Genomic DNA, 23,528 nt, shown 5'->3' with positions numbered 1-23,528 from the left:
AAAATTAAAAAACAACATGCATTAAGTTGAACTAGTATATTTTCTATTTGCTCTACGGTTCTTTTCTTTTTCTATTCTTGTTATTATTGTTGCTGTTATTGTTGGTCTACCTTTCTATTTTAAAGCCAGTAATAAGATTTCAAAAATGTTTGATACATAACCCCTATACAAATGAATCAGTAACTGTTGAGTTCCATTCCCACCCATTCTCTTTCATTCTAATCACGTGTACCTCTTGCTTCCAAGTGGGCATGAGCAACGTTGATATGAATGCCTGAAAAACAGGACTGTTTGGTCATAAGAAAAAAATATATATATCATCTCGAGCTGAAAGTGTGTCAGATCAAGAGAGAATGCTAAACCAAATATCCAGTAGAGAGCAAGACCCAAAGTTTCTGAAGTACGTGAAGTGTTTTAGGTTGTAGGATGAACAAGAATTCAGCCAGGGATCATTAAATGTGGCTAAGTTTTGCATTGATCATATTTCATTGTATTCTAGCTCTCGGAAAGTTGGACAAAATGTTAACCAGTATGCTATATGATTATCTTGTTGGGACAGAAAATGTACTCACTCTTGGAAAAAGTGTTTTTAGTTCTAAGGAAGAAAGTAAGTAAGTAAGTAATGTCGCTCAGTCGTGTCCGACTCTTTGCGACCCCATGGACTGTAGCCTATCAGGCTTCTCCCTCCATGGGATTCTCCAGGCAAGAATACTGGAGTGGGTTGCCATTGCCTTCTCCAGGGGATCTTCCCAAGCCAGGGATCAAATCCGAGTCTCCTGCATTCCAGGCAGATGCTTTAACCTCTGAGCCACCAGGAAGAAAAGGTCTCTGCAATTAACTTGAGAAAAAAGAAGCTTCTAAGGTGCAACATGTATGGAATTCAAGAAAATGTTGTCTCGCTTGTCTTCAGGAGACCATTGCCCTTGATTCTGGTGCTCCACCAATAATGTGCCTTTGTTCTCCCCTTCTTCAGACTATTTATTGGTTCAGTTCTCCAAAGAGAAAGATTGGTTACCTTATCAACCAGCCAGTGAACCACTCCTTTTAGGGACAGGTCTATCAATCCTGGTCTATCAGCCAGAGCCATTGAGTGGAGGTGAGGGAAAGTTCACTAAGTACAAAGGATTGGCATTCCCAAGACTGTGACTAGGACTGATAAGTCTAGAAGAGTAAGATGGGGTGTGGTAGATTAGTAAACTTATGTTTCTAGTACCGTCATTATCTTTCACACTGTGTAAATTAAGACTTGTAATATTGTAACAGCATCATTAATCTTATTTGCAAACTGCTTACAAATTAATGTGTGTGATTCTTATATACCAAGCACATTAAACATATTCATTCTTTCACCAGTAATTTATTGATTGCCTACTAAATACTCTATTTTACACTATACTAAGTTCTCTTAAACCAAATGAACAAACCATGGTAACTAGCTTCATGACATCCATAGGAGAGGCTGGCTAATATTTAATTTGATATGTTCTTTAATAAAGAAATGGTTAAGATGTGTGTTATGGAGGAAGGAGGCATTGGTTCATATTTTGGGTATTCAAGGAAAGATTTCTTCCTTTGGAAAGTGATTATTGAACTCAGTGTTGAGTGATGAATTTACCAACATGCTTTTTTCCCCACCTGTGGTCATCACTGACTGGCTTTCATAAAGCTATTTACTCTAACATCCTGTCATCAAATCCTATTATGCAGGTGTTGTTACCCTTCCAGGAAGTTTCATTGATGGTGTATGTGTCAATATTTAGGGCTAGAATGGTATCTTATCAATGATAAGAAGATCCAGATTCCTCCCATGGGGTAAAATTTATTTTTCTAGTGCCAGATGGCTTGCATGCACATCAGAACCTTTCAGGTCTCTTTGTAGTAGTTGTTTTCATGTCCGTAATCTCTTCCTTGGTATCAAGGCCAGGCTTATACAAAGCTGTAAAATGTGCCAGCCTTACCTTTGGTACCAATAAATGCTCTTTTTTCTAACTCACAACTTCATAGTAACATTGTATATTTATGTACCAATTTTCTTTCCAACACACTATCGATTGGCCCATGTACTACTAAGAAAGAAGATTGCAATAAAAAATGACATAATGCTTTCTTATAACATGGAATTTTAATCTTACATTTATTTATTGGAAGAACCCTTTTAACTTATATATACATAGATTTTTAAAATCTTTTACATTATAAAAATATATTATATTATCTTTTATATTTCCTTTTTATCTATGTATAGATAAAAGTGAAATATAAGTAAAATAGATTCTTTAAGATATTCCTAAAATGTTTTACATTCAACCTGACTCCCAGAAGTCACTTTTTGACTCAGTCATTGATGTCTATACTGTATGTTGTTTTTTGAAAGTACAGTTTAATTATTTTTGTCATCAAGAAGACTTGGAGATGCATCATTTTTCTTAAAAGAGTGGTCCACACTGTCTCTGAATTTTTTCCAAACTGCTGACCTCCAATGGGCATGTTTTGATATATACAGATACTGGCAAATGATACCCACAGACAGTGACTGTAAGATATATCTGATGTCAAAGATGTTATAATATCAAATGAAGACACAGTGGTATATAACATAGAATCAAAGACATATGATATCACTCGGTAACTTCCAGAGTGTTATTGCATACATCATATCTCTTAAATATCTTCATAATAATACAAGTCAAGTAAGCATTCTTCTCATTTTACAAGGGAAGTACTGAATGTCCTCCAAATTAAATATCTTGTCCCAATGACTGAAGACGAATAAAGAGTGGAGGCGGTACTATGTTTGGCAGAACTAGGACATTTTATTCATAATCCAAGTCTCTTTCCACCACTTCATGCTCCTCATCATCATGCTTCTTGGACACTCATAGATGTACCCTGTGTTTCTCAACCTTCCACCTATCACTTACCTTTAACCATAAAAAAGTTTAATCCAATGGTTTACAAACTATGTTATGCTCTAGAAAAATACTGATGTATCAAGATTCTCTGCTTTTCAAAATCAAATAACAGTCATCTTTTTCCAATTTACAATGGAAAAAAAATTGGTTGTCAGATCATTGTTTAAATAAAATATTTCTGATGGATTTCTTTAAATCTAGTTTCTGCTACCATTTAACCAGGCTAGAAACTTATTTCATAGGTTATTGAATTTGCAAAAAACATATGACCATTTTTAGTTTACTGTAGCAAAATTACCAGGTGTTATGAAAAAAACTTTGGTACAAGTGTTTCATTTCTTAAACAAATAAGAAAACCTTTGATTTCATTCATTCTCCTAGAAGCCTGCTCTCTTCCAGGAACATAGATGGCTCAGATACACTAATCCCTGTTAATAAGTTGGCTGATTATTATGTGAAACTCTTTAAAGGAGCTCTTAGAAAATTCACAAAGAATGAATTGAAGAGTGGAAATTTGAGACACTCCATAGGTCAACGAAGAACTTTTTTTTTTTCCTGCTAGTTCAGGCATTTTCAAATTTCTTCAATTACACAATGTGAACAAGACATTCTAATTTTAGGATAAACTTACCTGTGATCAACACTTTATTTCCAGGTCCCTTTTGAGGAGAGTAGCTCAACACTGCATCAAAGAACCAAATTTACAGGTTCTTTTTACCCAGGAAAAAGCTGATGCACTTAATTAATCTTTCCAGGAAGCCAGGCTGACTCTTTCTACTTCAACACATCATATGTTTAAAGCATGTATAATTTAATCCTGTTTGAATGATGTGTGAAAGAGAAGTGACATTAAATAGTAAGAAAGCTCTGAAGTGAACTGAGCTATATAATTTGGGCAGATGCATTCATAATATCACCTTTAAAGGAACTTGAAGTATATTTTGATGGTGGGAGAAAATATAGTATAGGCTTGAAAACTATCAAACAGCATCTGTTGCCTTCTCCATTTTGATTAAAACATGCTCAGAGGGAAAATAGTGGTTTGTTTGTTAAGTCAAACACTAATGAAACATTTGCTACAATAATCTCTTTAATTTGGACAACATTTGGCAATAAAGTGCACTCATTGGATCATTTGCCAGTATTTTGGTCCTTCAGAGTTAACTGAGCACAGCTAAGTTAATACGGTAATGGACTCTGTTAAAACCTGGGCATATGCATTTCTCATGCTCCACTGTGTTCTACTCTGGTGAAGAGAGATAAGAAATGTTATCGTGAAGGCATTAAAAGTTTCTCATGGACATAGCTAAACACCATGAGCCTGCACTGTCTCATTTAGTCATGTCTTGATTCTATAGGCAAGGAACCAGAGGTCGAATTGTCAACATCTGTTGGATCATTGAAAAAGCAAAAGAGTTCCAGAAAAACATATACTTCTGCTTTATTGACTATGCCAAAGCCTTTGACTATGTGGATCACAGCAAACTGTGGAAGTCTTAAAGAGATGGGAATACCAGACCACCTAACCTGCCTCCTGAGAAATCTGATTGTAGGTCAGGAAGCAGCAGTTCGAACTGGACATGGAACAAAGGACTGGTTCCAAATTGAGAAAGGAGTACATCAAGGCTGTATATTGTCATCCTGCTTATTATTTAACTTATATGCAGAGTATATCAAGAGAAATGCTGGGCTGGATGAAGCACAAGCCAGACTCAAGATTACCAGGAGAAATATCAATAACATCAGTATGCAGATGATACCACACTTATGGCAGAAAGTGAAGAACTAAAGAGCCTCTTGATGGAAGTGAAAAAGGAGAGTGAAAAAGCTAGCTTAAAACTCAACATTCAGAAAACTAACATCATGGCATCTGTTCCCATCACTTCATGGCAAATAGATGGGCAAACAATGGAAACAGTGATATGGCTTTATTTTTGGGGGCTCCAAAATCACTGCAGATGATGACTGTAGCCATGCAATTAAGACTCTTGCTCCTTGAAAAAAAAGTTATGACTAACCTAGACAGCATATTAAAAAGCAGACACATTACTTTGCCAACAAAGGTCCATCTAGTCAAAGCTATGGTTTTTCCAGTAGTCATGTATGGATGTGAAAATTGGACTATAAAGAAAGCTGAGCACTGAAGAACTGAACTGTGGTGTTGAACTTTTGAACTGTGGTGTTGGAGAAGACTCTCGGGAGTCCCTTGGACAGAATGAGGTCCAACTAGTGAATCCTAAAGGAAATCAGTCCTGAATATTCATTGGAAGGACTGATGCTGAAGCTGAAACTCCAGTACTTTGGCCACCTGAAGCCAAGAATTGACTCATTGGAAAAGACCCTGATGCTTGGAAAGATTGAAGGTAGGAGGAGAAGGGGATGACAGGATGACAGGATGACAGGGACATTACTGACTCAATGGACATGAGTTAAGGTAAGCTGCAGGAGTTGATGATGGACAGGGAAGCCTGGTGTGCTGCAGACCGTGGGGTTGCAAAGAATCAGACACAACTTAGCGACTGAACTGAACTGATTCCGTATATCTTATGGATCAAAGGCACCACAACTATAAAACTCAGGAGAGTAATAAGGATTAAAGATATTAATCAAGTCATCACAAAATGAGTTGTTAATTTATCTTCAAATACAATGTATATGGTTTTTGAGTTAGTCTATGGTTGCTGAGGGAGAAGGCAGTTGCACTCCACTCCAGTACTCTTGCTTGGAAAATCCCATGGGCGGAGGAGCCTGGTGGGCTGCCGTCTATGGAATCGCACAGAGTTGGACACGACTGAAGTGACTTAGCAGCAGCAGCAGCAGCAGCATGGTAGTTGAAGTGAAAAACATAAAAGTTCTCGCATGTGAAACAAACTCAACCCAGTAGTAAATGCCGATAGAAAATAAAAATAATTCATATTACCACTGAATATGGTTTGTAGGGGCTTCCCTGGTAGCTCAGATGGTAAAGAATCTGCCTACAATGCAGGATACTTGGGCTCAATTCTTGGATGGTAAGATCCCTGGAGAAGGGAATGGCAACCCACTGTAGTATTCTTGCCTGGAAAATCTCATGGACGGGGAGCCTGGCGGGCTACAGTCTATAGGGTCACAAATTCATGCTCAGAGCCTAACTCTTTACTAATAAAAGTGAATAACACTTTACTAATAGTTTGTAGAAACTAGACTGTTTTAGAATTGAATTGGTTCTCATATCTAAATCATTGCTTTAAAAAAATATATTTATTTTGGCTGCACTGGCTGTTTGTTGCTGCTCAAGGGCTTTTTCTCTAGTTTGGGTGAGTGGGCACTGTGCTGTGCGCTTAGCTCCTCAGTCCTGTCCGACCCTTTGTGATCATATGGACGGTAGCCCGCCAGGCTCCTTTGTCGTGGGGATTCTCCAGGCAAGAATACTGAAGTGGTTGCCACGCCCTCCTCTAGGGGGCTATTCTCTTGCTGTAGAGCATGGGCTCTAGGGCACGAGGGCTTCAAGTTGTGGAGCACCGGCTTATTTGCTCCGTGGCATGTGGAATCTTTCCAGACCAGGGATTGAACCCGTGTTTGATTGGCAGGTGGATTTTTAACCGCTGGACCACGAAGGAAGTCCCTAAATCGTTTTTGTAAATGCTATGTGTGTGTGTTTGTGTATATATACTCACACACAACACCCTCCAACACACAGGCACCCACAAACCAATTTTGGTGGACTTTGTGTTAACATCTACCACTTGAAATAAATTAGGCAAGTAACTAACAGACAAAAACAAAACAGAAAGCAATCCTTCAGCTTCTTTTGGCTCCTGCAAAACCAGAAGGATCATTTACACAGGATCATTTATCATTACTTGAAAAACTGACCTGCCTATGTCCTTCTAGAAGGTATAAGTGGATAGATTACCATGTTGAAAGCCTTCATTGGTTTGGGGTTATTGTACCATTAAAAGAAGAGTAAAGTAGTGACATTTTTAGTGGTTTATGCCATTACTGTAGCCTGAGATGGTCTTTTATTTTTTGTCTATCAGAAGATAAAATCAGCTCCAATACCATACTCTATGTAAAATTTCCCTTCTCTAAAGGTATTTCGTATACTTTGTTAGTATTTATTCATCCAGGCTCGGATATGGTTGAATTTCCAAATGTCCCAGGGGCTGTTCATGGACTGTCCCAGGACTTCCTCAGATCTGGGACCATTTGGAAGCACTGTCAGTGGGGTCAGGCGGTGGAGCTGTGTAATGAAGATGAACTGGCACATGGCAAGGGATGGCAGGAGCCGAGGCAGAGGAAAAGTTGCCAGTAGCCATGACAGTGCTGCGGCTGAAGAAGCAATGAAACTGTGATAGAAGTAGAGCTGGAGGGGGAGTCAATGAGATGAGCCTCAGGTCTGAGGAGCCTACTCTGGTGTTAGAATAAGATTTCCATACCTCCTCCCACATCATGGCTACCACCTTAGATTACATGTTAGATAACAGCATGTAATTGTGCAGAGAAGGCAATGGCACGAAGAGTCGGACACGACTGAAAGACCTCACTTTCACTTTTCACTTTTACGCATTGGAGAGGAAAATGACAACCCACTCCAGTGTTCTTGCCTGGAGAATCAGCCTGGTGGGCTGCCGTCTATGGGGTCGCACGGAGTCGGACACGACTGAAGCGACTTAGCAGCAGCATGTAATTGTATATTTTCAGAATGCTTTTTTTTTTTTTTTAAGCCATAGAGGTGTTACTAAACTTTATCACTTAATATTGTATTTCTGAATATTTTGAATGAATATTTGAATGTATTTCTGAATATTATGAATCTTTTGCTCATCTCTAATACCGGACATCACAAACATAGCTTCCCAAAGATCTTCTTAGTAGAGGGTCAGTGACTGGAGCAGATTGGTATCAGACAATTAACTTGTCAGAGATGATCCTTATACACAAGTCAGTTGTTAAGAATCCATTTCTTCTTGGCCAAGTCTTCCTAGGGTTTAGCGCAGTGCCTGATACCTACTTAGGCCTCAAGAAATGTTTGCTAAGTGAGTGACTAATAATAAATATTTATTTGGAGCTCACATATGTCAGACATGGTGTAAAATACAAATATTGTGTCCTTTAGCAGTAGTTCCTATTCTTATTTTATAGATGAGTATGCTAAAGCTGAAACTTCAATACTTTAGCCACCCCATGCGAAGAATTGAGTCATTGGAAAAGACTCTGATGCTGGGAGGGATTGGGGGCAGGAGGAGAAGGGGACGATAGAGGATGAGATGGCTGGATGGCATCACTGACTCGATGGACATGAATCTGAGTGAACTCCGGGAGTTGGTGATGGACAGGGAGGCCTGGCGTGCTGCGATTCATGGGGTCACAAAGGGTCGGACATGACTGAGCGACTGAACTGAATTGGAACTTGAGAGATTTTATAACTTGTTCAAAGTTACACAACTAGTAAGTGGTGAAATTGGGGTTTGAACTGAAGTTGGGGTTTGTGCTACACCCAATATAGCACACTACTTCTCTATGCCAAATATATGAATGAATGATGGAATATTCCACATAAGAGATCATCATAATTCTCTAGGTTAATGGTACTCCAAGAGTATAAAATTGCTTAAAGCAAGTGCAAAGGTTCTGGGCACTGCCCATCCTTACAAAAAGTTCACTTACGAAACTAATTTTTGCTTTTTTTTTTTTTTACATGAAATTAAATGGAATACTCTATCAAAATTTTCCAACTTTATTTTTAAACTTAACACATCTACATGATAAAAAGAAACTTAAGATGACAACTACTTCAGCAAAGAATGATAAGCGAAAGACCAGATGCTACATATTTTTCAACTGCAAAAATATCACGGGAAGCCAGCTGGATCTTCTAAAATTTCATGATGTCATCATATGGCTTTGAGATCTATTTAGTTGGTTCATAATCTTATTATCTTATCTCTGCTTCCAGTCATGCACTAGGCTTTAATTGCATAGGTTTGTTTATAACATTGTTAGAATTAGAGTTCTGGTCTCATATTTCATGCAAGAAGCATCTTCCAGGATGATGCACAAAAACTTGCCACCCTGCAGAGTACCTAGTGACCCACTGCACACTGATGTCACTGTCCCATTTTTCTGAAGAGGTCATCGCTTCCTGGCAGCAAGCTATCACACAAGTGAATCAGAGTTTTGATCTTGTTCAACTTTTCCCAAAAGTCCAAGTCTAGGATGGTGATTTCAAAGTGTGATGGAAGAAAAGTGCTTCGGTTCAGCAACCTTCAATGTCACAGTGAAATTTACCATGTTTTTCAGGCATCAGTTACACTGCTAGGTTCAGGGAGATTTCAATTATATTAGGAATGGAAATAACTCTGCATCCCCACACTTCTACTCTAAGTTTCGCTATCCCATTCCCTCCCTGCCCCCCAATTTTATTCACTTTTTAAAATCTCAAAACCACATTCTTTCACAGATCAATATTTTTTTACTACAAAGTTTTAGTTAAGGTAGTGTCAGGTATTTTCTGAGATTCTGCAATGAGGTCAACCACTTTTCAAAAATGTTTAATGTAAAAATACTAGCATTTAGTATAGCTCATTAGAAGAGCTTGTTCCTCATGGCCCCATCAGAGCTGGATTGTCTTCCTAGGGAATGAATAGGCAAGTGAGGTCTACTGGACACAATCCCTACCTGTATACAGGCTTCCCAGGTGATTCAGTGGGAAAGAGTTCTCCTGCCAATTCAGAAGACTCAGGTTTAATCCCTGGGAGAGGAGATCCCCTGGAGAAGGAAATGGCAACCCACTATAGTATTCTTGCCTGGAAAATTCTGTGGACAAAGGAGCTTGGTAGGCTATGGGGTTGGCAAAGAGTCAGACAGAACAGAGCAAATGAGCATGCATGCATATTACCTGTGTACACTAATTAGTCAGACAAAAATGAGGCCATCTTTCTCTTCCTCAGCAAATTATATGAATAAAACGTATCATTTGGAATGCTTTTCTGTACAAGGTAAACTCAGTTTAAAACTGCTGTAAAGGACAGGAAACTTGAATTAGCTCATTTTATTAGAAAGTCCAAGATTAAGTATGACTTCAGATGAGGCTGGTTCAGGCAAGATCCAATGTTCTGTGGGTCTTGATTTCTTTTAGGTCTCTTTTTAGGATGTAACCATCTACTCCGAGTGTGTTTACTTCCTTCTCATCCTCATTTTCATTTCATTCACAGATATAAGATGGTGAAAACATCTCCTGACTTTCAATTTCCCAAATTCCTTGTTATTCAGTCGCTCAGTTGTGTCTGACTCTTGGCAATGCCATGGACTGCAGCACGCCAGGCTTCCCTTCATCATCTCCTGGAGCTTTCTCAAACTCATGTCCATTGAGTCAGTGATGCCATCCAACCATCTCGTCCTCTGTTGTCTCCTCCTCCTGCCTTCAATCTTCCCCAGCATCGGGGTCTTTTCTAATGAATCAGCTCTTCACATCAGATGGCCATAGCATTGGAGTTTCAGCTGCAGCGTCAGTTCTTCCAGTGACTATTCAGGATTGATTCATTTAAGATTGACTGGTTTGATCTCTTTGCAGTTCAAAGTACTCTCAAGAGTCTTCTCCAACACCACAGTTCAAAAGGGTCAATTCTTCAGCACTCAACCTTCTTTATGGTCCAACTCTCTCATCCATACATGACTACTGGAAAAACCATGAGTTCAGTTCAGTTCAGTGGCTCATCATGTCCGAATCTTTGCAGTCTCATGGAAGGGCAGCATGCCAGGCCTCCCTGTCCATCATCAGCTCCCAGAGCTTGCTCAAACTCATGTCCATCAAGTCAGTGATGCCATCCAAACATGTCATCCCCTGTCATCCCCTTATCCTCCTGCCTTCAATCTTTCCCAGCATCAGGGTCTTTTCAAATGAGTCAGTTCTTCACTTCAGGTGGCCAAAGCTTGGGAGCTTCAGCTTCAGCATCAGTCCTTGCAGTGAATATTCAGAACTGATTTCCTTTAGGATTGACTGGTTTGATCTCAAAACCATAGCTTTGACTATAAGGACTTTTATTGGCAAAGTAATGTCTCTGCTTTTTAACACACTGTAAAGCAATATAAATTGTCTGAAATCAGTGTTATTGGCTTTGATTAACCTGACCTTGGCCATGGGATCACTGGGAACCAGCCCCTGTTGCCAGGAAAATGTGATGCTTTGAATGACCAGTACTGGATCACTTGTTGCCTCTGGAGTCAGGGTAGCATTTTCTCATAAGGGACAGTAATAACTGAGACTAGAGAGAGAACAGATCTGCACAAAGTGAAACTGAAAACAGTTGTCAAAATAAGATGAATGGATGTTGGGCATCTACCAAACAATAACATATCAACATTTCAGTAATCTATTCTACTTTTTCCTATCTTTGTGTGTTTTTCACTTCTTTTTTTTCCTCCCAGTTCTTTTAGCAAACATGTTAAATAGTCAGTTTCTGGTTTGGGGTAGATAATTTGCTTCTGAGCAATCATCTTGCATCTGACTGTTCCGTATTCATTGCTGAGTCATGCACACACCCGTTGACTTTGTTTTACATATTATTACATTTTGTTGTTGTTTTCTTTGGTTGCTACTCTGAAACATTGCATTTCAATATCTACTTCTATTATTATATTTGTTTCTTTCCTTCATACTGCTCAAATTTGGGTATAAATATTGGAATGTTGAATAAGCAGCCAGCAAGCATCTAAGTAGACTTATTATTCAGGTAATAGTTTCGGTGGCAAAATGGTGGCAAAATAAACAAAAACAAACAAACAAACAGTGCTTCATCATAAGTTGGGTTCATAAATGTGGAAGAATTAAGAGTAAAAATAATAAATTAAAATGATTGAAACATCTCCCTTTAATCGCTAGACTCAACCTCTTCCTCATAAAGCCTTTTTATATGTACAATTAACAATAACAAATCTGTTGGAGTTTTGTCTCCCCATTATGACAATGCCCACTGGAGCTGGTAATGAGCAGAAAAATGATTAAGAGGCAGGTGGCAGAGAAGCTAGGGATATGAATCAAAGAGCACAAGCTCAATAGTGAGTGCTAGATAATTGATACCTTGGTGGAGACAATACCCAAACAGGATACGAATATGCAAAGCAAAATACTGTTGTTACTAACGGTCTCAGGTTACCAGCTACCATACAGCAAGGATGACTTTTTATATTCAGTTCTTGCAATGATACAATACATGTTTTTGAGCCAGTAGATTCTAAAATGCATTTTCCCAGAGGTCTTTGAATATATCTTTTTCATTCAGTGAAACAGCCATGAGATAATAATAGAATGGATAACTAAAGTCTATCCTATCTTTACTTCAGCAAAACCATTATATACGCCTACTGACTTCTTAGCAGACTGTGATTTCTATAACTGATAATATCTGCATAAGGAATTTCAAAAGGTAAAGTAGAGCAAAAGTAAGCCTACATGTCCCTCAGCTATCCATGTCCTCTCCAGTAAAACCTACTATGACCATTTTTTTCAGTTACTATAGAAAATCTAAGCATATGAAAATACAGGTACCGCTACAAACATAAATGTGTTATATATACATTTATAAAAACATTATTATGCACCTTACTTTTTGATATATGTTAAAAATTTTGAATGGTTAAATCACTAATAAGACCAAGTTCTTGATATGAATTCTAATGTTTGGAAAATATTTTATTATAACTGCCACAGTAGTAGGCATGAAATAACTAAACCGAAATAGTTGATCAATAAACAAGCGAAAAGAAATGCAAAATAAGAATCAACTGAGAAAAACATTTTATCTATTGAATAAGCAAATAATAATAGCAAGGATAAAATAATGATGAAGCCTATAACATGATAATGCCTATAATGCCTCTAGGCAATTGATGAAGCCAGAAATCTGATTTTTTTCTGATTTCTTTCTCTGCTTCCTCCACATTTAATTTTTCACTAAGGCCAGCTCTGTCATCCTCTAAGATATGCATATTGAATTTCTTCAGAGGATATAGCTAAGTTGTAAATAGATTCCTGGCCCACAGAAACTATAAGGTAAATATTTGTTGTTTTAAAACACTACAGTTTGGGGATAACTTGATATGCATAGATACATAACCAATACACATTGAATAACACCTTGTTTTTACAGTCATGGTCCTTTTTAAGCATTGTAATTGTTATTATAATACTTATTTAATATTTATTCTCCCCTCTTTTTAACTTCATATAACCAGGAGAGCAAGGTCCTTGTATGCTGGGTCTGAAAAGTATCTGTAGAATTTATCATAGTTCATGAAATCTATTTGTTGAATACAAGAATAAACAAATACAATAATATTCTGTTGTGTGGCTGAGGGTGTGTAAACTGGCATATGCTTGTCTTTTGTAGGTAAGTTTATGACTTTATATCTTTACATCAAAGGTCTTAACTATGCAAACTCTTTGATCCAGTATTCTAATATTAGGAATTTATCTTGGGACATAAAAGTTTTGCTAGAATAATGTTTATTGTAGCTGGGTCTCTAAAAGCAAAATAGTGTAAATAACCTGTGTCTAACTATAGAGGATTAAACTATGGTGCATCCTTTGTATCCATAAAAAACCATGTTTGTGTTAGTTGATCAGTCGTGTCCAACTGTGTGTGACCCCATGGACTGTAGCCCACCAGGCTCCTCTGTCCATGGGATTCTCCAGGCAAGAATGCTGGAGTGGGTTGCCATTTCTTTCTCCAGGGGATCTTCCCAACCCAGGGACTCCTGCATTGCAGGCAGATTATTTACCATCTGACCGCTTGGAATAATGTTTACTGTAGCTGGGTTTCTAGTAACAAAACTGTGTAAATAACTCATGCTTAACAATAGAGGAGTAAATTGTGGTGCTTCCTTTGTATTCATTAAAAATCACAAATAGAAAAAGATTTATCAATGTGGAGCATATTTGCTGTATGTTGCTGAATGATGTAAGCAAGTTACACTTCAGAACTATAACAGTGCCTCATGTTTACTGAGCATTAAGTGTATGCCAGTCAGTATAATATACACATTTTATGCATGATCTCTTAATGGTATATGAGTGTGTGTGTGTGTGTGTATAATAGACCTGGAAAACATCTGTTAAGTATATACCACTAAAATTCTTTCAGTGATTATCTCTGAAAGAGAAGGTGAGATCCTTATTTTTGCTTTTTGTTTCTTTCTTTCATTTTTCTATAATGAGAAGGAAGTTAAGGACAAGAATTGCCAAAGGGAAAACTGCCAAATGATAAGGATCATAGATATCAAAGCTAGAAAATGGAGCCAGATAGACAAAGAGCAGAGCAATAGATCAGGGTGTAGGCTGCCGTCCAGGACATGCTTAGAATAAGGAGCTGTTGCTAATAGTACTGCTGGGACATGCTGCCACTTTCCTAGGATAACAGGGATCCTGTGAAGTCTAGGGAAGACCCTGGGTAGTACCTTGGCTAGGCACTGATCAGGCATTTGTGTTCTGTCCAGACCAAACTGCCTTGGTCCAGTGCAGCTTGTCCAGATGGGCAGGAGGTTCCCAGGTCTGAGGGGCTTTCAGTGAGGTGTCTGTTCTACTAAGCCCTGCTGGTCTGTGGGACCGGATATCTGTTTGGTGCCCACTACCCAAAAGGTAGACATTGTGCAGACTGACACATTAAGAGCATAACCTGTGTCACCTACCTACTCTGGTTGCCTTGGCTTTTCTGGGATGCAGTGCTTAGATCCCTTGTCACCAGTTGCCTGGAGACTTGGTTCAGATTTGACATCCATTAATGGAATTTTCTTGCAGTGTTGATTTCAGGCAGGGCCAGGTTTCTGGAGGCATGGACACTGACACTTCTCTTGCTAGATTACTCTTGCAGCATTGGCTGCAGTGGTGGTGGAGGGTTAGGGGGCGTTAGGATAAGGGTTAAAGCTTTCAACAGTTGGAATGCCGAAGGCTCAGCCATGGGCCAGGTCCCCCATTGCAGCTCCCAAGGAGGTCTTTATCAGAATGGTTGTGGTGAAAAGGTCATGCATAACCACTGTTTGTATCTGGAAAATCACAGGAAAAGTGGACATTCTTGATTCTCCTTCCTTTCCATGATTAGTGATATTTGTGTTGTTCTAAGAATTCTACTTGGAGAAGGAAATGGCAACCCACTCCAGTGTTCTTGCCTGGAGAATCCCAGGGACAGGGGAGCCTGTGGGCTGCCATCTCTGGGGTCGCACAGAGTCGGACACAACTGAGGCGACTTAGCAGTAGCAGTAGCAAGAATTCTACTTCCAAGCTTTTCAGTATGCTATTGGTATTAGCGTAGAGATGGTATTGTTCACATTATGTTTAGAACGTTCCACATCAGGAACTTGTAGAAAGGATCTCAATGATGTATATCAAGATGTCAACATTTACAATTTGGTTTGGTTTAGAATTCTTAGAATCAACTTTAAGTTGTGTTACTTAAAGGAAATCTCATTAAGACTATGGCAGATGTGTGTGTATGAGGGGAAACCCCAGACTTTTCTCTTCTTTCCCAAAAGGGATGCCATAGGGTTTAATGAGCTGTAAAATATACATCTCTATCTATGTGAATCTGAATATATGCTAAGTGACTGTACTTGCTGTTTCCCAGGTGGCTCAGGGGTAAAGAATCTGCCTGCCAATGCAGGAGATGTAGGAGACACGGGTTTGATCCCTGGGTTGGGAAGATCCCTCCCCTTGGAGAAGGAAATGGCAACCCTCCAGTATTCTTGCCTGGAGAATCCCATGGACAGAGGAGCCTGGTGTGCTACAGTCCAAAGTGTTGCAAAGATTCAGACATGACTGAGCACGCATGCACACAATGTGAGTGTACTTGCTGAGCAGAAATTTGCATGAGAGGCAGAAGCAGCTGCCTGGAATAGTCTCCTGTGGCTAGTTTGTGCTAGCAGATTTCCCAGCTTGGATTCCCCATGGTACTGTCTCGTCACATGGGAATAGATTTATCTCAGGAATTGCTGGCCCACTGGATCCGTGTGTAGATAAAATAGCCATCTGATACCTCTGAGTCTATCAAGGATCAAAAATGGATGTGGCTCCCGTCTAGGTTTAATTCCAAGAAATACAAAACATGTGCCTCCCATCTGTATGTGGAATGTGATGAGGGTATGAAACAAGGCCTGGCTTGCTTCCTTCTTCAGTGTGTTGGGTGACATAGGGATTGGCCCTTTGTGCTCAAATTTGCTGACTGTCACTATTCTACCATTGTCTGCCTAGACAGTGAGTGCAGGCTCCAGGCACTCTTTCACCTTTAGAGTCTGTCCTCTAGTGCCACAGTCGTTAGGGACCAGGCATAAAGATTGGCTCCAACTTCAAGCAGTTCCCTTGGAGAATGGGAGGGAAAGGAAAAAGGTAGGATCAGCAAGGTCCCCTGGGTCTTGAACAGACTGGGTCATGATGCTCAGACAGGACTGGCAGAGATATTTGACCAAATTTTGCATAAAAGTATTTGCATAGTAAATATTGTTTATGCCAATGAGGGGTTGCTTGTTGAACCCTTCAGTACAAGTCTTTCAAACCATTCAGATGAAAATATCATTTATTTAGTCCATACATGCCATTTACATTGGTCGGCAGATGCTCTGGATGATTTATTTTAATTTGAGTACCAACTGGAAGCAAAGAACTATATATAAAAAGCTAGTCTTTTCTGAGTAAATGTATTTTTTTTCATAAACACCACTGGTAGCTTAAAACTGTTTATTTGTGAAGACATTAAAAATTAAAGGTCTGTTCCACAGAAAATCAGTGTATCAGAATGAGACCTAAAACTAAATCCCAAATACCTAATATTGAGTCTTCTACCTGGCTAGATTATTGACCACCACACAGCATAAACTTGTCTTATTGATCTAAGTAAGATGGAAAGAGATGAGATTTCCTGGAAAAAGAATGGCTATTTCTTTAGTATCAATATTTTTATTTGACATCTGTCAAGTCAAACCCGCATCAGTTTTTAGTCATTCCAAGTTACTAAAAACTATTGTTTTATGTTATCATTTTGGAATGCAAAATCATCTATCTTTCTGGAAAAATTATAATAAAGCATGTTTACTCACACTTCCCCATGATCTAACTCTATTCATCTTGGGGGAAAAATTCTTATAAAAAAAATCTAGGTCATTATAAAGAAAAATGGTTCTTCAAAGCTCCATTGATTGCCAAAAAAACTATTACTGTGAAAAGAGAAATCTTCAACTACTCCTAAAATAATTGACTGGACATATGTTATGTGTGACCCAATGGCACTAAAAAGAATTTCATTTAATCAACAAAATAGATCTTTCACATAAAAACTGGTCTCTTACAATGACATACAGTAATCACCAATTTTATAGTGGACTCCAATATTTAAAAAGCCCTTCTGAAAGCAATTGGCTTTTAAGTGGTCTCTCTCTTTTTTTTTTTTACATCATCAGACTCACCTGCTGTCCAGACTAAATTGTCTTGGTGGTGGTCTGGATGGGCGGGAGGTCCCCAGGTCAGAGGAGCTTTCAGAGAGACATCTGTTCCACTGAGCCTTGCTGGTTTATGTGACATGGGGCTGCTTGGTGCCGACCGCCCAAGATTAAGACAGTGCACGACATGAACTAAAAGGATGACCACATGCAACTATTTGGAAGAGATTTTTTAAAAAGTAGATTGACATTTAGGAACCTTTGGCTAGAATCCAAGAAGGTCACTTTTTTTTTGGCCTTGGTGTTCTTATCTAAAAAATGAGAAGGGAATTGAATTGGATAATGTCTAACTCCCATTTCACTCCTAAGATGCTATGATTTGATTAATGCACATGAATGCCTGTTAATGTCAGTGGATGACAATGTGTTTGTGTGTGTCCATCTGTGGAGCCATTTTCATTTTCACCCAAGGTGAGGTTCCTTATATTATGACTTTCAACCTGTTTCATTTTATGATTACACTCATTATTCAAATAAGAACTACTCAGTCTGAGCTCGTCTAGTCTTTCACTTGAGGTTATCAGAGATTGAAATTTTGTGAGCAAAAATTCTGTCAACAGCAATGAAAGTCAAGGAATGTTAAGATAACCTCTCCTCTCCTGTTCACAGGACACTCTGAGAACACGGCATTCCTGATCAAGCTGAGATTTCTTGTGATTTGGGAAGTAAAGGAGGAAAAAAGGGGGGATGGTACGTGCTCTGAAGGGACTGGCAGTCTGCAACCATTCAGAAGTGAAAAAATGAAATTAAAACCACAAAAACTGTCAAAACGAGAATTATGAAAGCACACTGTCTGCCATCAAGCATTATAAACAGTTAGTTGAAAATAATCAGAATCATTTCTGTTTTAAAATCAAGAGTATCCATTATTGTTCCCAGGCATGTCTGAACAAGGTTTATAAAACATATGTTTACCTTGATTTTCTCAGTATCCTGACCCTGAAATTGCCTCTGTGTTTACATATAGCTATTAGATCAATTACTTTTCGCTGAATCTCTTTTTCTTCCCCCCATCTTAATGGTTCAATCAGGCTCAGTTGATCACATCGGTAACTTATTCAACCTAATTCAATAAAAAGACCATTGAAATCATGAAATCAGCTGTTTTACAAAGAGGTCTTCCTTCACAGGAACCCAGGACAAAGGTTCATTTTGTATCTGTCTATTTAAATTTATCAAAATTTCTCTGCTTTCATAATGGCAGACCATCGAACTCTCAGAAAAGCTAGTTTCTTCGCAGATTGCCAATGAAATACAAAATTGCCTTTACTTTTGAATGAAGTTCAACCTATTTTTAACTTCCCTTCTTTCTTACAAACACTATTTGTTATATCTGGGTATAGAAGAATATTTGAGTATATTAACCTCAGTGCTTTTCTGTATGTTTCAAGTGCTTCATAATTTTAAAACTCTTCAAAAAGATTTGATAAAGTTCTGTCGTAAAATCTATCCAGAGAAGACTAAAGTGCTTGCTTAGGGACAGGGATGGGTTAGGAGGTGAGGACTGAGAAGGTATGACGCGTGGATAGTGAGGGAGGTGGGGAAGTCTGATTGATGGTCACAGGAAACTGACTTTGAAGGGAGGGGGCGACTGTCCAGGAGGACTGAGTGGGTGGCCAGCCGGTAGATGCTAACAGGGCACTGTTTGAGTGTCCAGTCTCTGTCAGTGCAGCATTCCCTAGAAGGAGAACTTCCTGTTGCCTTCTTCTCAGGACTGGAGAGAGCTTTTGCTCTGACACCTTACTTGTCACAAGGCAGGTGTGAATCACACAGACTTTGCATGGTTCTGTATGACTATGCCAGATGGCCATCTCTCATACTGGGCCAGGGTGGCTGGAAATAGAAGGGCCCTGTCACTGAATGGTTGGAACATACATACATTGGCCCCACCCCCCGATCTCCCCCATTTCTCCCTAAATTCTCTTTGCACCCTAACTACTATTCTTAAACCTGTTACTACAAAGACACATGTCCTCCAAAGCTAGCAAAGATTCAAATACAAAAGCTATTTGCTGGCAAAAAGAAGTTGTTTATCTCATGCACAGTGTTGGCAATGGCGGTGAAGCTAGCATTTTTCTCACTGCTAGTTGGATGGCAAATTTGGGACAATTTGCCAAAAAGTGTCACGAACCTTAAAAGCACTATGCTTTTTGACCTAGTGATTTTTTATTCTAAAAAATATCAGAAATGTGAGCAAGTTGTTCACAGCAGTGCTATTATAATACAAATTGTTAGAAACTGCTTAAATGTCCAATAATGGTGAGATGTACAAATTAATGTCATTAGATTCATACAATGGAACATTCTACAGCCATTAAAAATAATAGAATAAAAGTTATCCCCTAAAAATGGTTTAAAATTATAGTAAGGAAGCCTATTTATTTGCAAGAGAAAAATATTCACAAAATATTTTTTTCAAGGAAAAGAATAGGATATATTATAGTACATAGATATTATTTCCAATTTTATAAAATATGTACACAAATGACAGAAATATTTCAAAATGCTATTACCTAATTTACCTATTTTAATTCTTTCATTTATTTCTATTTTGCAAATTGCATATAATAAGCACATTTCAATTTCTAGAATAAGAAATAGACTAGAAAAAAATTTTGTACACTAAAATTATAAACATATTCTGTATTCTTCAATTCACTCTTTAAACATTTTTTAAGCTTTTTATATTATGTTGTAGTATATCTGATTAACAATGTGGTGACAGTTTCAGGTGGACAGCAAAGTGATTCAGCCATAGATTACACACGTATCCAGTCTCCTGCAGACTCCCCTCCCATCCAAGCTGCCACATAACAGGACTGAGGTCCTTGTTACTTTTTTTTTTTAATGATAGACATTTCATGGAGACAATGAATTGGTCTAGGATTCAAGAGACTAGGACTTTCTTGTAACATCTGCCTCATGTGTCTCTCTGGTCCCCAGATTTTCCATCTGTAAAACTGGATGATAATACAAACCTCAGCTAGTAAGCTTGTATGCCGAGTCAAAGTTCAGCATTTGAGGTCTTAAAATCCATTTCTTTTTTTTTTGTTTTTAGTTTCTTTTTCCTTAGTCCCTCATAGAAGCCTATTAGTTCACTCTTCTGTGAACTCCGCTCACCTGCTCCCATCCCTGCAAGCCTTCCTCTCATTCTATGTAAACAGCGCTGCCTCCTCTTCCTGTGCTGCCATTGTTCCCATCACCCCACAGACTGTGAAAGTCTTGGATGCACACGTGCTAAGTCACTACAGTCATGTCCGACTCTTTGCAACCCAATGGACTGTAGCCTACTAGGTTCCTCTGTCCATGGAATTCTCCAGGCAAGAATGCTGGAGGGTTGACATGCCCTCCTCCAGGGGTTCTTACAGACCCAGGGATCGAATCGGCATCTCTTAAGTCTCCTGCATTGACAGGCAGGTTCTTTACCACTAATGCCACCTGGGAAGCCCCTGATGGTCTTGAGGTCAGTTCTAATGCTGTATTCACCTTTATCTCATTAGTGCCCAGCAAAAAGCCTGACACGCTATCAATAAATATGTGTCTCATGAATGAATAAAGGAGAATATGTGTTGTGAAAGCAATCTGCAAACAACAAAGCTATAAAGTAAGTCTGTCCTATGTTATACACACAAAGATCTTAACATTAAGCACCTATTAGCAAAATAATACAATATGTAGGAGGTGAATAAGAAATATGAGATTATAATGGCCATTTGTCAATTTGACTAAATATTCTGGGGGTTTTAAAACAAATGAAAAATTTTCCTAGCCTAAACCACAGGGAAAGGCAAAACAAAATTGATACGTTTGAGCTGCAGTTATAAACAAACCCACTAGAATCCACTAGAAATAGTATATCATGAGAAAAAAATGTATAAGGTACTTTGTGAGAAAAGCTCAGGTGATGCCACCCTCATACCATCATGGCTGCCAAATACGCTCACAAGTCAGCAGCGCAAATTAGAGCAAGACACAGAGTGGGATCATCAGTGCCAGTCGATTGTTATGGAAGCTAATCTAACACGGGGGTGCACTGGCGTATACCAATGAGCATAAAATGCTGTGATGGCCAGCAAACCATCTAGAAGCTCAGACCAAGCCAGGCCCACAGAAGGCTTTGTCCCATTTGGGGTTTTATATTTTTTAAGTGATTGGGAAAGCTGGAAATGAACCAGAGAAGAGCAACAAAAATAATTAGTGTTGGCAAATGGACCTACAGGGAACAAAAGGAAAAAGAACTTGGAATTATTTGAGCTGAAGAAGAAATTGCTGCAGGGTGACCTCATAATCATTTTCAATGGATGAAACGGTGTTATAAGGATAATAGGTGTTGGGAATGGAGGGTGCCAATGAATTAAGCTCTTCTTCACTTCCGGTTTTCAAATTTCCATAACCAAATTGAGAGCAGACACAGCAATAAGGTGAGAATTCAAGGAGAGAATGAGCTTTACTACCCTGAACTGTTATGCTGTTTCATATTAGAGGATGTAACTTGGGCCTGAGACCCAAGGACTGTGTTCTAACACTTTGTTGATCACTCGATTTCCATGACTGAACTCCAACAAATCTAAGCTCAAGACACAGTCAAGGATTGAGTTGGGACTACAAAGCAAGTCTACTTCACATAATGCTGTTGTTCAGTCACTAAGTTGTGTCTGACTCTTTGTAACCCCCTGGACTGCAGCACACCAGGCTTCCCTGTCCTTCATTATCTCTCGAAGTTTGCTCAGACTCAGGTCCATTGAACTGGTGATGCCATCCCACCATCTCATCCTCTGTTGCCCTCCTCTCCTCACATACAGTTCAAGGGAAAGAGAGAACCAAGAGACCAGGTGACACAAGAGTGGTGATTTTGCCCCAGTTGCACCAAGAAGAAAAGCTGTAAAGACTGAGATAAAAGTGTCTTCCCCTAGTGCTTTTTTCCGGGAGGCAAGCTCAAATGTTCTTCATTCTAAAAGCAATGAGGAGTTGAGTAACAATCTTTACTCCCCCTCAACAACAGAACCCAGCGATCCCCAATTTTAAATAGAAACCCACTTATCAAAAGGCAGTTTTCTCTTGAAATCGAGAAGAATGCTGAATATTTCTGAAAGAATGACAGAGCTCTCTGAAGGACAGTTTAAAAATTTCTCTGGAGATCTTCCAACTGTTGTAATCATTTGATCAATATTACCCAAAGTGTGTTTCTGGGTAACAGTGATTTCATGGAGTGTTAACATGGAGAGATTACATGGAAAAGTTTCTGTGATTTGAGAAACTCTTGTTTAAACCAAGTTAAATCATATTTTTACTGAAGGTCATAATAAAGCTTTTAACTTTTAATAGTATAATATTTATTGTGAATCTCTCATTTTCCAGAATCTTTCTTCATATCCTTTTTTTTTTTTTCTTTTGGCAGGGTGTATAGCTTGGCTTGTGTTTTATAATATGCTTTGGAAAATGTAGCCTTAGATGTCTTCATTAACTTAACATAGAGACAGACAAAAAAGTTGGACCTCTTCTACAAGCCTCTTCTAGCTATACTATTTCATGACTAAGTTTGGTGCCATGACTCATCTTATTACAAACTGTAATAGCAACCTTTCACCATGCTTAAACCTACAAGTGAGTGGTGCAACTTTTTAATGGAGATGAGGCTTAGACTCTACCTCTCCTTAGTAGACAATACAGTTTTGTATCAACATTATGTAAGGACAAAAGTATGGAGAAACACATCACCCTGTTTCATTTATGAATGCTTTCTTTTTCAAATCTGTATTTAACAGCAGTGAGATGTTGCTCAGATGCTAAGTCACGTCTGACTCTTGCCACCCCATAAACTATAGCCTGCTAGGCTCCTCTACACATGGCATTCTCCAGGCAAAAATACTGGAGTGGGTTGCCATTTCCTTCTCCAGGGGATCTTCCTGACCCAGGAATCAAACCCAGGTCTCCTGCATTGTAGGCAGATTCTTTACCAATTGAGCTACAAGGGAAGCCCCTCAGATGCTTGCAGTAGGGTGCTAATGTGCATAAGTATAATACTAAGCAGAGGGACTTCATTTCAGTGCCATTAACAATTGTATTATGCCTTGGCTTGGGAGGGGCCCAGCAAGAGTGAAGTTATAACCAGGACAATTCTTGGTTGCTTATACATAGCAAGTCATGGTGTGG

General features: G+C 38.8%; 1 protein-coding gene across 1 annotated transcript in view; it reads right to left on the bottom strand.

Annotated features, from left to right (window-relative positions):
• The window catches only part of LOC108636217 (translation initiation factor IF-2-like), a 229,011-nt gene that overhangs the window by 60,411 nt on the left and 145,072 nt on the right, over nucleotides 1–23,528 (bottom strand). Inside the window, exon 4 of the mRNA XM_018049328.1 lies at nucleotides 17,343–17,529. Within this exon, the coding sequence (XP_017904817.1) occupies nucleotides 17,343–17,529 (187 nt within the window). The remainder of the gene's footprint in view (nucleotides 1–17,342; nucleotides 17,530–23,528) is intronic.

The sequence above is a fragment of the Capra hircus genome, chromosome 1, assembly GCF_001704415.2.
Source record: "Capra hircus breed San Clemente chromosome 1, ASM170441v1, whole genome shotgun sequence".
In the NCBI taxonomy this organism is placed as follows: domain Eukaryota; kingdom Metazoa; phylum Chordata; class Mammalia; order Artiodactyla; family Bovidae; genus Capra; species Capra hircus.
The sequence above is the reverse complement of the archived record's forward strand: the minus strand, read 5'-3'. Positions and strand labels throughout refer to the sequence as shown.